The 14,270-nt window shown below is 40.0% G+C and overlaps 1 protein-coding gene and 1 long non-coding RNA gene across 2 annotated transcripts in view; both read right to left on the reverse strand.

Moving 5' to 3' along the window:
* The window catches only part of LOC130457225 (signal-regulatory protein beta-1-like), a 50,665-nt gene extending 49,184 nt beyond the window's left edge, over positions 1-1,481 (reverse strand). The window contains exon 1 of the mRNA XM_056816789.1: positions 1,205-1,481. Coding sequence (XP_056672767.1) covers positions 1,205-1,481 — 277 coding nt within the window. The remainder of the gene's footprint in view (positions 1-1,204) is intronic.
* Positions 1,482-4,053: 2,572 nt separating this feature from the next.
* On the reverse strand, positions 4,054-10,561 carry LOC107650754 (uncharacterized). Its single transcript, XR_008915249.1, has 3 exons — positions 10,245-10,561; positions 6,432-6,752; positions 4,054-4,159 (listed from the first exon to the last, which is right to left on the reverse strand). It is a non-coding gene; the product is annotated as an uncharacterized LOC107650754 (long non-coding RNA).
* Between the last annotated feature and the right edge of the window lie 3,709 nt (positions 10,562-14,270).

Here is a 14,270-nt window from a genome sequence, read left to right on the forward strand (position 1 = left end):
CAAGAAGAAAAGGAACAATAGTGAGAATCAGAAGGACAGGAACAAGAATGAGAACAAGAAGAATAGGAAAAAAGAAAAAAGAGCAAGAAGAACAAGAATAATAATAGCAGGGCAACTTATCTCAAGAACAAGAATGAGAACAAGAAGAATGAGCATAAGAACAAGTTGAGAAGACAAGAACAAGAATGATAACAAGAAGAGGAATAAGAATCAAGGATGAGAAGACAAGAATGAAATATAGAAGAGGAATAAGAAGAACAAGGTGAGAAGATGAGAACAAGCATGAAAGCAAGAACAGAAATAATAAGAAATGGCACAACTTCTCTTATGAACAAGTATGAGAAAAAGAAAGAGACCAATAATGAAAACAAGAACAGGAATAAGAACAAGGGTAAGAAGACTGCAAACAAGAGAGAAACCGAACAGAATAAGAAGAACAAGGTAAGAAGACAAGAACAAGAAAAGCAAGAAGAAAAATGAGGACAAGAATAGGAATAAGAACAAGGTTGAGAAGACAAGAACATGAACAAAAAGAGAACAATAATGAGAACTGGAAAAATAAGAATGAGAACCAGAAGAGCAAGAATGAGAGCCAGAAGAACAGGAATAAGAAGCACAAGATTAAGAGGACAAGAACAAGAGTGAGAAAAAGAAGAGCAAGAACAAGAAGAATAGGAATATATAAAAGAGAAGAAGAACTAGAAGGAATAAGAACAGGAATAAAAACCAGGGTAAGAAGACAAGAAAAACCTCCACAAAGCCCTACTCCAATGCCTCATCATGGCGTGGAGGTGACCCTGGGTTCTTGAAGGCTATGCCAGGAGAGCAGAAGCTCTGGAAGGTCCAACCATGCTGGAAAGACTTCAAGTAATGGTCCCAGGAACAGACAGACCAAGTCTGTTTTCTGAGGACCAGCCTAGCTAAGTGCGGAGAGGCCCATCACCAGCAAGCTAGCCACTAGGTGATGGAATTTGGCCACAGCAAGCTGGAAGCAAAGAAAAATGGCCCGCAGTCCTGTGCAACCCCTTCTTAGTCAACAGTGACGATGTCCAAGTGAGTGGTTAAAAAAAAAGATGGAGAATGCAAGGAAGAATTGCATGTTTTAAACCATCCAAAATCTTTAACTTAGGTGTTGGTGCTGTAAACGTAACTCTGTGTCCAAGTACTAAGAAACACAAGTTTTCAACCATCCATCAACTCTCACCTAGCTGTTGGTGCTGTAAACGTGAAATATTTGTCCAAGTACTAAGAATTTTGATTTGTTCAGTCATCCGTAAACTCAAACTTAGGTGTTGGTGCTGTAAACGTGAGGACCTTGTCCAGTGATCACCAAGTTGACACATTCGTAAGACTGACTCATAGCATCTTGGCATTCTTAATATGAACACGGCTAAAATGGAAGGACGGATCACAGATGCTCCTTGGAGAGGCAAAGAAAGGAGCTGGCAACGGGTTTGCTCAGAGGCCACCAGCAATGTCATGGCATCTGTCCAGGGGACACTCGGCTGTCTTAGGTTCAAAATTCACAAGTTCTAAGAAGCTCACCAGGGGAAAGAATTGCAACATCCATTGCAGAGCACAAAGAGGTCAAAAAAGATGGCCAAGAACTCGCTAGGCCCCTCCGGATGAAATGATCATAATGTATAGGATGTTCATTCCCTTCAGTGTCAAGGTAGGAACGGGAGAGGACAGTGGAAAATACGCTGGAGGAATATGTAATGAGACAGACCATATTGGGCCTGTGAACTACACAGATGCCTCGCCTTGCAAATTCTTCAAGAAAAGGAGCAGAAGATTCTAGGCACGGTGAGCATCAAAGAATGTTACCCCCAAGTTAATTGATTTTATTTTAACAGACTGGATAGTCATTCCCCAATCGACTGTTCAGGTGCCATCATCATCCGCCACGTTGGATGAACAAAGGCCAAAATTAGTGCAAAATGGGAAGGAAAAAAAAGGATAAAAATTCAAAAAATACAAGTAATATTGGCCGATGTTGTAAACAAGTTATTGAAGATCTAAAAAGGTACACAGAAGAAAATGATGATTTCAGTAACTCCATACAGAATTTTGACCAATATATTTTGTCGTCGCAAAAAGAACAAAATAGTATTTAGCCTGGACCAAATGTACCTAGACAAGATATGAGGGGGAGGAAGCACACTGTTTTGGGGTGATGGACCGATTCACACCCAAGGCAGGGGGAGAAAGCCTCAGATTTTATTGATGCTCTTAAAAAATGCAACCTGGAGAACATCAATTCCTACCAACCTGTATGTCTATTTTGCCCTCTCTAAATATTTATATGAGAATAGTCCCCACACGTGTCCAGGGCATCCTTAATTTTAAGAGACAATCATTCAGTAGAGAACAGACAGCATTTTGCAAGCAATAGTCTACCATGGAGCATCTTTACTACTATTCAATTGGCTGAAAGATGCTGAGACTATTTCTTTAAAAAAATTAAAACTGATTTCATTGATTATTTTTAAAAAAAAAGAAAAGGAGGGGAAAACTCAATTTTGTCCTTTGTCCTTAATGGCTGTCTTTCAATGAGTTGTCTCCTGTTTATACATCAAAATGATTTAAGATCCCTAGAAAAATATACTAACAGGGACAACCTTATTTGGACTATCTCTGACCATTAACATCAGGCAGATCTTGAGACAAGGAGATGAACATGAGGAAAAAAGTGTTTGCCACTGTGATGGAAGAGGTCCAAGCAAGAGTTCAAATGGAAGAGGTTTTCTTTGATGATGGAGGGATCCCCCAGTAGCTTCCTTTTAAAGAGGACATTGCGTTGATTGCATCAAACCCTGAAACTCTGCAGAGCCTACTGAACGAGATCTGTGACCACTTAAAGAGTTTAGCCTGATCATCTACACAGGACTACAAAGTGGATGAAGAATGCCTATAGCTCAGATTATAACTCGCAATTAGATAAACTATATAGCTTATCCATCAATATATATACATACATACATATATTTATAGATATAGATATAATCTTAGATAAATACTAAAAATGGATGGTGAGTTTGACCCAGAATTAAATATGAGGAGAGCAGGCTGAAAAAAAAAAGAAGACAAGAAAAAGATAGGGAACAAGAAGAAAATGGACAAGAATCTGAGAGTGAAAGAGTAAGAACCAGAAAACATGAATAAGGATAAGGCCAAGAAGAATAGAAATAAGAAATTCAAGGTGAAAAAACAAGTACAAGAACAAGAAGACCAAGAACAAGACTTATTAGCAGATGAAGGAGAATTAGGTTAATAAGAACAAGAATACCAGGAAGAGGAGGAAAAGGAAGGACAACAGTGGTGGTGGCAGAAAAGAGAAGAAGCAATGGGATGTCTCTGGGAGTCCCATTTTAAAGTGATCTCACTGGTTCTAACCCATATAGTTCTCTCTTTTTTCTGCTGGGAAGGAGCATGGGGAACTTCAAGAATCAGTTTCTGCTTGATTGTGTGCTGGAGCTTGGGTCAATTCAGAAAGGCTTTGCTCTGCCTGGTGTCTCCCAGACCCTTGCCATCAAGACCCCGGTTACTGGACTCAGAGGAATCCAAGGGAGCTTGTTTGGGTCCAGCTGTTATGAGCCAGCAGCATTGCTTGAAACTGGAAGAAGTTGAGACTGAGGAGCTGGAGCAGAGGAGCTCCTGAAGGAGAGGCTGGTCCCTGAGGGTATTGGAGAAAATAGAGAGCACAGATAAATTAGGAACAATGTCTAATGTCCTACATCTGAACATACCCCCACTATCTGACTCTGATCCTCATTTGCTCTCTCCATCCAAAATCCCCACCATTAAAGTTCTCTGCTAAAGACTTAGGAGCCACCATGAGGATTCTACGAATCTGCTCAGTCTGCTCTAAAGACTTCCCTGGATAAAATAGGTCCTAGCAGTTTCCCATCTCTTCCTGCCTCTGTTCCAAAATACCTCAAGAATGGTGGAGAGGTTAGACCTAAAGTCTTTTCAACCCATTAGTGCCTAGGACCTAGGGCCACCCTCTTTGAGTCCTAACCCTGCTGTTCATTAGTCAGACAGATCATTTCACCTGTTGTTTTCTTTCTGTAGGCAAAGAATAGGATGATATTGAGTATTAACAGAACCTTGAGTCCAAGGAGGAAAATCACAAAGAGCTGTGCAGAAAGTGATGAGCCTAGAGGTCAAGGGGATAAAATAAAACATCTGGTGAGAGCTAGGCAGAGGAAATCTGTGAGTCATTGCCAGTATATAGATCTTGGGTATCTACTTGCCTCCTATAAGACTATATATGTCTAGTGAAATCCATGGTTTCCAACATCTTCAGCTTCCTGTGGGTTCTAGTCTGTGCTCTTGGAGTGCCCTGGAATTATTCCTAGGGCCACACCTAAGGTAGGAACTAGAGAGATGCTTGGTTTTGCTTCCATGTTCTGGCATCACATGAAGTCCTTAGTTGGCATGATAGATTCTTTCCCATAAAAGGAAATGTGTCTTCTGCCATCTCTCTTTTGCTTTAAAGACTTCACAAAGTCAGCAGTTTTCTGATGACTGATCATGATTGCATAATTACAGATTTGAGGAAAACCTTTAGTGATTTGACTTTTTCCTCTCATTAGGAGGTAAACATTTAACTATTATCTCTTTTCATGTACAACACATTTTGAAGGCTGATCTTCATCATTAACATTTTCCCCATCATTTAATAAAATTCCAGACAATTGACAAAACAATAAATCAAGCCTTGATAAATAATGTGTGTTGAATTTTAAGCTACAAATGTTTTCATTGCAAATCTAACAATTGACTCTTATAAGCTAATTCAAGCAGACTCCAGCATACTTCTGGTTTTACTGCCAAATCGCAGTGATATCTATGGAATTATATTTCATTCCTCCCATCAGAAGCTTTAATTAATCTTGCCATTTGAATAAACTCATTACATTTGTGTCTCAACATGTGACACTTTAGGACTCACAGCTCTCTCCTTTCTTGTTTTATTTTTTCTCTTGTAAATGGGGTATCTCACTCAGAGTCTGAATTTGCTGGACCACCTGGGCTCTGGCACTTCAGAGCAAACACTCTCAAGAGACGGGAGAGGCAACATAGTGTGATAGATTAAGTGAGAGATGCAGAATCAGAAAAGGCACAGGGAAATTCTCCTGAATGGTGCAGAGATTGGTATGAGATATTAGGTGTTATACTTAGGATTATTTAGGCTATTCAGAATGTGATTAGTCTTTAATCTGATAAGCAAAGGCAGCACAAACATGCTGACAAGTGGTAAGCTTTCCAGTGTAGTTTCTTTTTTTGTTTTCCCTCAAAGTGTGAAGCTGGGTAACCCCCACTGGGTCATAAGTCATAATGAGAAGATGCTCATTCAATGTGACAAAGACTCTTCACATACCTGACAATATTCTTGAGGTCCCAGGTCACTTACATCCTAGTGTTTAGTGTTCTATCAATTATACCACATTGCTGCATTGGGACTACAAAACAGGAGGCCAGAGTCCCAGTCTGTTTATTCATTTCTTTAGAAGTTCAAAGCAATTTGCTTCCCCTTTGGTCTCAGTTTTTTCATATGTAAAATAACAATATGATTGGATTATGATGTCCATATTCCTTTCTACTTCTAAAAGTCTGTGTTCTAATGTCTCTTGCAGGTCAAAGAAACTTAGTGTTTTATCTCTTCCCTCGTTTTCATCCCTTCAGAAATTGTAAGATCCTTTGAACAAGGCCTTAGAATTATCTGTATAAGTATGAGCACTATGGGAGGCCAGAAGCCTCTTGGGTCCCTAGCACTGCTTGTCTCTGATCCCACCACTCCTGGTTTCTGGCTTCAGGAAGACTGGCCTCTGATGTGAAATGAGGTCAAGACCAGCCAAACAGAGAGACCCCAAAAAGTGATGTCAGAGAGGTGATATGTTTTGGATCAAGGAAGAGCTTGTGCTCTTTTTGGGCCAGCAATGGCAGTGAGTGGAGGCCTGACTGTAGTGAGAACACACAGCAAGCTTGGGGAAATTTCTAGGTAAGGAGACTTGGGAAGAGAAACAGCTGGCCACATGTGGCTGGTGCCTCTTTTTTGCTCTGCCTTCTCTTTTAATTTATTTAATAAATAATTATATATTAAAATACAGTCCCCAGAGAATTTTAAACTTAACAATTCATAGTTCTCTAAGAGATTCCTGGTTTAAGTGTAAGGCATAGCAGATGCCCTTATAAATTCTTGATATAAAAGATTATGTAGAGATAATTTTTATATTGATTCTAGTTTCTATGATTTAAACTATTACATTTTTGGAGGGAATAATTTTTTGGGCTTGTGTTAATGATCCACAGTAATCCTGGATTCTCCCTAATGAATAGATTGGAATAAGGGGGAAATCATTGAATAGGAGTCAAAGGAGAGCCTTGAGTGGTCCCTATTATCTAGAGAGAAAATGCCAACTCACCTGCATCTGGTTCTGCCCCATCCTTGGGAGAAGCTGAAGTTCTCGGTGTCTCATTGATCAAAGGCTGGGAATCATGAGACACCTGACAGGTGAAGATAATGTCTTCTTTTTGCACAAACATGGGGTCCATGAGGGACCACTCAAGGCTTTATGTACCATCTTTGTTCTTAGTGGGTACAGATGACTTTTCTCCCTCAACAATGATCCCATTCATCAACCAGGTGATAGACAAATGATTGGGATAGAACTTCATGGCATAGCAGGTAGCTATTGTCCAGTCTGAGTGGAATGGCACACTGGAAATGATAATTACAGGTGGAACTAGATGAATATAAGGAAAAGTCTTAGGATTAGTAGAGCACAGACCAAACTCCAACCCTCTGGCAAATGTCAAAGACAGAGAGGAGGGAACAGGAACAAATAAACTGGGAAAAGTAGCAAAAATGTTTTACTTGGTTGTTTTTTATGGGTGGAAGAGATCTGACCTGTGATTCACTAACATCCTGTAGGTGCTTAATAAGTGCTTCAGATTGTACTTAATTCTACCCCAATGAAGGCTGAATCCTCCCCTCTATCAATTGCCTACTTATGTCCCAAACCTCAGCTCTCATATAGGTGCTAGTGGTGGGAGGGTCCTTTAGCCTGCCCATTAGCCTGGGGGAAAAAATCCAGGAGAAAAGACCAAGGGAAACACTCATAGGTTCTGGGGAGATGTACTTATATGGTGATGGCATTAACAATACATACAGTTTATGACCATTTCTTCTTAGGAGTCAATCCACATGCAACAGGAAGAGTTTACAAAATCACAAACTCTTCCCTGACTAGCTAACAGGTGACCCAAGGGTGATCATTGGCCTAACATCATAGCTCCCAAAGAATGTTATCCTTTAACCAATTTGTCAAGTCCTCTGGCAGTGTCCACAATATCTTCCTTTAGTTGCCTAAAATCACCATCTTTGGAATGATGGAATACTATGGTGCTATAAAGAGTGATGAACTGGAGGATTTCTATATGAACTGGAAAGACCTCCAAGAACTGATGCAGTGAAATGAGCAGAACCAGGAGAACATTGTACATTGTATACAGAGACTGATACACTGTGGAGCTACCCAATGTGGTAGACTTTGCTACTGGTAGTAATGCAATGATCCAGGACATTCCTAAGGGATTTATGAGAAAGAATACCATCTACATTGAGAAAAGGAACTATGGGAGTAGAAATGCAAAAGAAAAACTTATGACTTTTCACTTGTTTACATGGGTATATGAACTGGGGTTTCTGCCTTAAAAGACTGCTCTATGAATAGAAGGGTCATTCCTAAAAATAATAAACAGTATATATCTAAAACCAACAGCTAATATCATCTGCAATGGGGATAAACTAGATGCATTCCCAATAAGATCAGGAGTGAAACAAGGATGCCCATTATCACCTCTACTATTTGACATTGTACTAGAAACACTAGCAGTAGCAATTAGAGAAGATAAAGAAATTGAAGGCATCAGAATAGGCAAGGAGGAGACCAAGTTATCACTCTTTGCGGATGACATGATGGTCTACTTAAAGAATCCTAGAGATTCAACCAAAAAGCTAATTGAAATAATCAACAACTTTAGCAAAGTTGCAGGATACAAAATAAACCCACATAAATCATCAGCTTTTCTATATATCTCCAACACAGCTCAGCAGCAAGAACTAGAAAGAGAAATCCCATTCAAAATCACCTTAGACAAAATAAAATACCTAGGAATCTATCTCCCAAGACAAACACAGGAACTATATGAACACAACTACAAAACACTCGCCACACAACTAAAACTAGACTTGAACAATTGGAAAAACATTAACTGCTCATGGATAGGACGAGCCAATATAATAAAAATGACCATCCTACCCAAACTTATTTATCTATTTAGTGCCATACCCATTGAACTACCAAAATACTTCTTCACTGATTTAGAAAAAACCATAACAAAGTTCATTTGGAAGAACAAAAGATCAAGGATATCCAGGGAAATAATGAAAAAAAAACACATATGATGGGGGCCTTGCAGTCCCAGACCTCAAACTATATTACAAAGCAGCAGTCATCAAAACAATTTGGTACTGGCTAAGAAACAGAAAGGAAGATCAGTGGAATAGACTGGGGGAAAACGACCTCAGCAAGACAGTATACGATAAACCCAAAGATCCCAGCTTTTGGGACAAAAATCCACTATTCGATAAAAACTGCTGGGAAAATTGGAAGACAGTGTGGGAGAGACTAGGAATAGATCAACACCTCACACCCTACACCAAGATAAATTCAAAATGGGTGAGTGACTTAAACATAAAGAAGGAAACCATAAGTAAATTGGGTAAACACAGAATAGTATACATGTCAGACCTTTGGGAGGGGAAAGGCTTTAAAACCAAGCAAGATATAGAAAGAATCACAAAATGTAAAATAAATAATTTTGACTACATCAAACTAAAAAGCTTTTGTACAAACAAAACCAATATAACTAAAATCAGAAGGGAAACAACAAATTGGGAAAAAATCTTCATAGAAACCTCTGACAAAGGTTTAATTACTCATATTTATAATGAGCTAAATCAATTGTACAAAAAATCAAGCCATTCTCCAATTGATAAATGGGCAAGGGAAATGGATAGGCAGTTCTCAGATAAAGAAATCAAAACTATTAACAAGCACATGAAGAAGTGTTCTACATCTCTTATAATCAGAGAGATGCAAATCAAAACAACTCTGAGGTATCACCTCACACCTAGCAGATTGGCTAACATAACAGCAAAGGAAAGTAATGAATGCTGGAGGGGATGTGGCAAAGTAGGGACATTAATTCATTGCTGGTGGAGTTGTGAACTGATCCAACCATTCTGGAGGGCAATTTGGAACTATGCCCAAAGGGCGACAAAAGAATATCTACCCTTTGACCCAGCCATAGCACTGCTGGGTCTGTACCCCAAAGAGATAATGGACACAAAGACTTGTACAAAAATATTCATAGCTGCGCTCTTTGTGGTGGCCCAAAACTGGAAAACGAGGGGATGCCCATCAATTGGGGAATGGCTGAACAAACTGTGGTATATGTTGGTGATGGAATACTATTGTGCTCAAAGGAATAATAAAGTGGAGAAGTTCCATGGAGACTGGAACAACCTCCAGGAAGTGATGCAGAGCGAGAGGAGCAGAACCAGGAGAACATTGTACACAGAGACTAATACACTGTGGTATAATCGAACGTAATGGACTTCTCCATTAGTGGCGGTGTAATGTCCGAACAACTTTCAGGGATCCAGGAGAAAAAAAACACCATTCATAAGCAAAGGATAAACTATGGGAGTGGAAACACCGAGAAAAAGCAACTGCCTGAATACAGAGGTTGAGGGGACATGACAGAGGATAGACTTTAAATGAACACTCTAATGCAAATACTATCAACAAAGCAATGGGTTCAAATCAAGAAAACATCTAATGCCCAGTGGACTTACGCGTCGGCTATGGGGGGTGGGGGGGAGGAAAAGAAAATGATCTATGTCTTTAACGAATAATGCTTGGAAATGATCAAATAAAATATATATATATATAAAAAAAATCAACAAAAAGACTGCTCTATGGTAAAAATGAATAATGTAGAAATAGGTATCAAATGATAGCATTTGTACAACCCAGTGGAATTGCTTGTCAGCTCAGGGAGGGGGGAGGGAAGAGGGAGGGAAAGAAAATGAATCGCATAAACATGGAAAAATATTTTAAAAAAGAAAAGAAAAAGAAAAATTTTGAAATAAAATAAAATAAAATCACCATTTGGGCATCCTTCAGCTTCCTATGGACCTTTGCACCTCCCTATGTTCCAAGAGCTCTAAGATCTCCCAGGTCTAACAATAAATGTCACCCTGGTCACAGTGAAAGACGGCCAGGGTCTGGTGGAGTATCCCTGAAGAAGATAAGGTCCATCCCCATGGTGGCTAGATTGAATGTCAAGTTAAACAAGAAAACTATTGGGGTGTAGATGTAGATAAGATACTGAGAAATGAGTGATACACACTCTCCCACCATGTTCCTTCTGGCACTACAAAGGAGAGTTTGATTTATCTAGGTGACTGGTATTCGATTTTGCTGATTCAGTCCAGATTTGACCACTGGGACCATATATCTTCATCTGGAGACACCTTGTAAGGTCAGTACCTGAGCATTTTGTGACACCTCTGCTGTTGTCAGGAATGCTACACAGTCTTTGCTGGCAGACTGAGGTCATGGCAATGGGGAATGGGCAATAGACATTGAGTGTTTTTCTTTGTCTTTTCTCCTGGATTTTTTCTTCCAGGCTGATGGGCAGGATTCCTTTGAGACTGCTTTGAGGTTATGGTGATTCTTATGCTTGTTGTGATTTGGTTAGATTACTCAGTGGACATGGTATGTAATGGTGCTCACTAGCCTAGGGGGTGACATGCTAAAATTGTATCTTTCTCTAATCCTTCTATTTATCATCTTCTCCCTTCTAATCATTATATATATTGAGTTTATAAATAACTGTTTAAAGGGCCATGGTGTAATAGCAAGGGGGACCTAGAAAGAGAAGGAACCACTGAACAGCTGTTTGGGGACTGAATTCTAAGTGGCACTTCCTCTGTCTTTCACTGAGTTGAGCAGTTACTAATGGAGTCAGTCAGTCCAGACAAAAGGGTGAGTCTACTCCCCACAGCTACTTGCTTAACTGATGGATTGAAATTCCCCTCCTACTATATAGACTCTGAATTAATTTCTGGTATACCTCAAAGTATCTAATTTATTCTGGTATAGGCTTGTTGAAAGAATGAGGAAATGAAAGGAAGGGAAAGGGCAGAAGGAAGATGAAGTCCCTGTTATTTTCTTCCCTAGATAACTCTTGAGAGCTTGACCAAGGAAATCTTTCAGGGCTAAGCTCTGGGTTCCCCTAAGAGGAAAAGAGTCTCTATCCCAAAATTGGCTTCAGTTGAGCATTGAGATCTTCATTCAGTTCAAGCAAAAGGATTTTGAGATTGGTATTTCTTCCATCCAGCTCCACAGAGTCCCAGATAAGGAGAACTTTTGGTCTTTAGCACCAACTGCTTTTGAACCTGGATGGAACTCCATCCCATCCCCGAAGGTCTTATGAAGCTTACATTTGCTCCTTTTCTCAGCATCTCTTTAAACTTCAACTTTCTCTTTGCTCTTGGTCATCCCCTTGTTTACAATGGTAAGAAATAAGATTGCTAAGGGGAACCTGGAAGTCATATACAGACCATCTCAAAGATCATGGGAGCATAATTTACAAGTTGTAGCATAGGACAACTTTAAATTCTTACTGACAGCTTTAAGATAAATTGAATGTGTCAATGCATTAACACCAAGTGGCAAAGATGAGAGTCTACTCTCTAAAAATCCTAATAAAAACTAGACCTCAAACTCCAACCCTTTCCCTCCCCCAATAACTCTCCCACTTTTCTTGGGTCCATGCTGCCTAGGGCTTTCAATTCTAATTCATGGTTATATGAGTGATAGACTCTGCCTCTTGCTCCTTTCTCTCTTTTCCTTCATTGTTACCTATTTCCCTATCTTTATCATCCCATCTCCTTGTCCCTACATCATCTGTGTCTCTGCCCCTTTGGCCTCTTGTAACTGTACTTTCTGTGGCTTTTGCCCCTACATCCTCTGTGGTTAAGTTTAATTGTCACTCTGTTCCCCACAGACATCATGGTTTTTTCCTAGCAAATACCCAAGGAATTGGGTGTGCCTGCTATAATTTCATCATTATGCAATCAATTTGCTTCTTCTCTTTTCCTTCTCCTCTTCTCTTCTTTCTTCTTCCTCTTCTTCCTCCCTGGCATTCTCAGAGAAGAGACCCTGATAACCCACATTTTAAGTGTTGTTGATAACCCACTTTTCAAGGGTTGCCAGATATTGTATTGAGAAGCTCCTTTGGCAGAGAAAACACACATATTGCCATTTATGGCTCCTGTCTAGGATGAGATTCTTAGCAGAATCTCATTCTTCTGAGGGTGAGGCTGAGAAATTTAACATCAATAAACCTAGTTAAAAAAGGAAGCTGCTTTGGAGATTAGTCATAAAGACACTGATGTTGAAGTCAGAAGACCTGAGTTCCTATCCATCTCCAATGTTGTGGCTCTGCTGAATGTAAAGATGGGATTAACTCTTCCCTGCCCATTTTTATATTTACTTACCAGAAGCATATATACCCCACTTATGCTTAAGTATGGGGAGGTCTGTGACCCACATGCGGGATAGTGAGTGATGAATCAGAATTGACTGACTGCCCCCTGGGCAATCCTAAGTAAAGCTGTAGCAGCAATTGGTCCACGTCAAGTGGAAGGAAGGCTCAGGAAGTGACAAAAGGAAGGGTCTTTAAAAGTGGCAACAACTTCCTGTAACCAGCTCTTTAGCCTTGGAACTTGACCTTGAAGGAGCTCAGGCTTTGGAACCTCAGACTTCTCTTGGATTTTCTCTTAGAACTACCACATGAGTGAGTTTAAAAGGCTGATTCCATTTCCTGGCTTTTCTGGAGATACTAGCCTCCAGAGAGGCCCCTCATCTTGGAGGAGGCCTTGTGGCTAAAACCCTTATTTAATTTATCTCTGGGACCCCCTTTGCTGGGGCCTCTGAAGCCCTGCCTGGTTTGGACCCGGCTGGAGTAATTATCTACTTTCTCTGATTTCCTTACTTTCACTCTTTCTCCTTTTGTAAATAAACTACTATAAAAAGTCATTCTGACTTGAGATATATTCATTTCGGCCACCACATTTCTCATATATTTAGCCAACCCTTTCATTTTTTTTTTTGGAGCTAGAAGACACTTTATTTATTTATTTTTATTTGAGCATTTCCAAACATTATTCACTGGAGACAAAGATCATTTTCTTTTCCTCTCCCCCCCACCCCCCATAGCTGAGGCGTGATTCCACTGGGTATCACATGTGTTCTTGATTCGAACCCATTTCCATGTTGTTGGTATTTGCATTAGAGTATTCATTTAGAGCCTCTCCTCAGACATGTCCCCTCCACCCCTGTAGTCAAGCAGTTGCTTTTCCTCAGTGTTTTTACTCCCACAGTTTGTCCTCTGCTTGTGGATAGTGTTTTTTCTCCTAGATCCCTGCAGATTGTTCAGGGACATTGCATTGCCACTAATGGAGAAGTCCATTACATTCTATTGTACCACAGTGTAACAGTCTCTGTGTACAATGTTCTCCTGGTTCTGCTCCTTTCGCTCTGCATCACTTCCTGGAGGTTGTTCCAGTCTCCATGGAATTCCTCCAGTTTATTATTCCTTTTAGCACAATAGTATTCCATCACCAACATATACCACAATTTGTTCAGCCATTCCCCAATTGAAGGGCATCCCCTCGTTTTCCAATTTTTGGCCACCACAAAGAGCGCAGCTATGAATATTCTTGTACGTCTTTTTCCTTATTATCTCTTTGCCAACCCTTTCATTTTTAACCCTTACATTCAAGAGTTCACCCATTATGAGTTTCAGCTTCTTTATGTGTAGAAGAAGAATGATAATATGCCCAATCTAGGCCTCATATGACTGTTGAGAAGAGAACCCTGCTAAACCCAAGGAAACTGGTCTGTTTTTATTCCTAATGTTATAAGGGTGATGCAGGGAAAGAGTCTCAGTGATACTATGAGGACAGGACAGAAATAATGTCACCTGAACTTCTAGGATTGAGGGAAGACCCAGAGGAACTTCAGGAGCTTCATTGGCAACCAAATGGTTCATCAGATAGATTGCTGAACCTAGAATCAGGAAGCTATGCATTCAAATCCAGCCTGAGATATTTACTAGCCTCA

The sequence above is a fragment of the Monodelphis domestica genome, chromosome 1 (assembly GCF_027887165.1).
Source record: "Monodelphis domestica isolate mMonDom1 chromosome 1, mMonDom1.pri, whole genome shotgun sequence".
NCBI classification, from domain to species: domain Eukaryota; kingdom Metazoa; phylum Chordata; class Mammalia; order Didelphimorphia; family Didelphidae; genus Monodelphis; species Monodelphis domestica.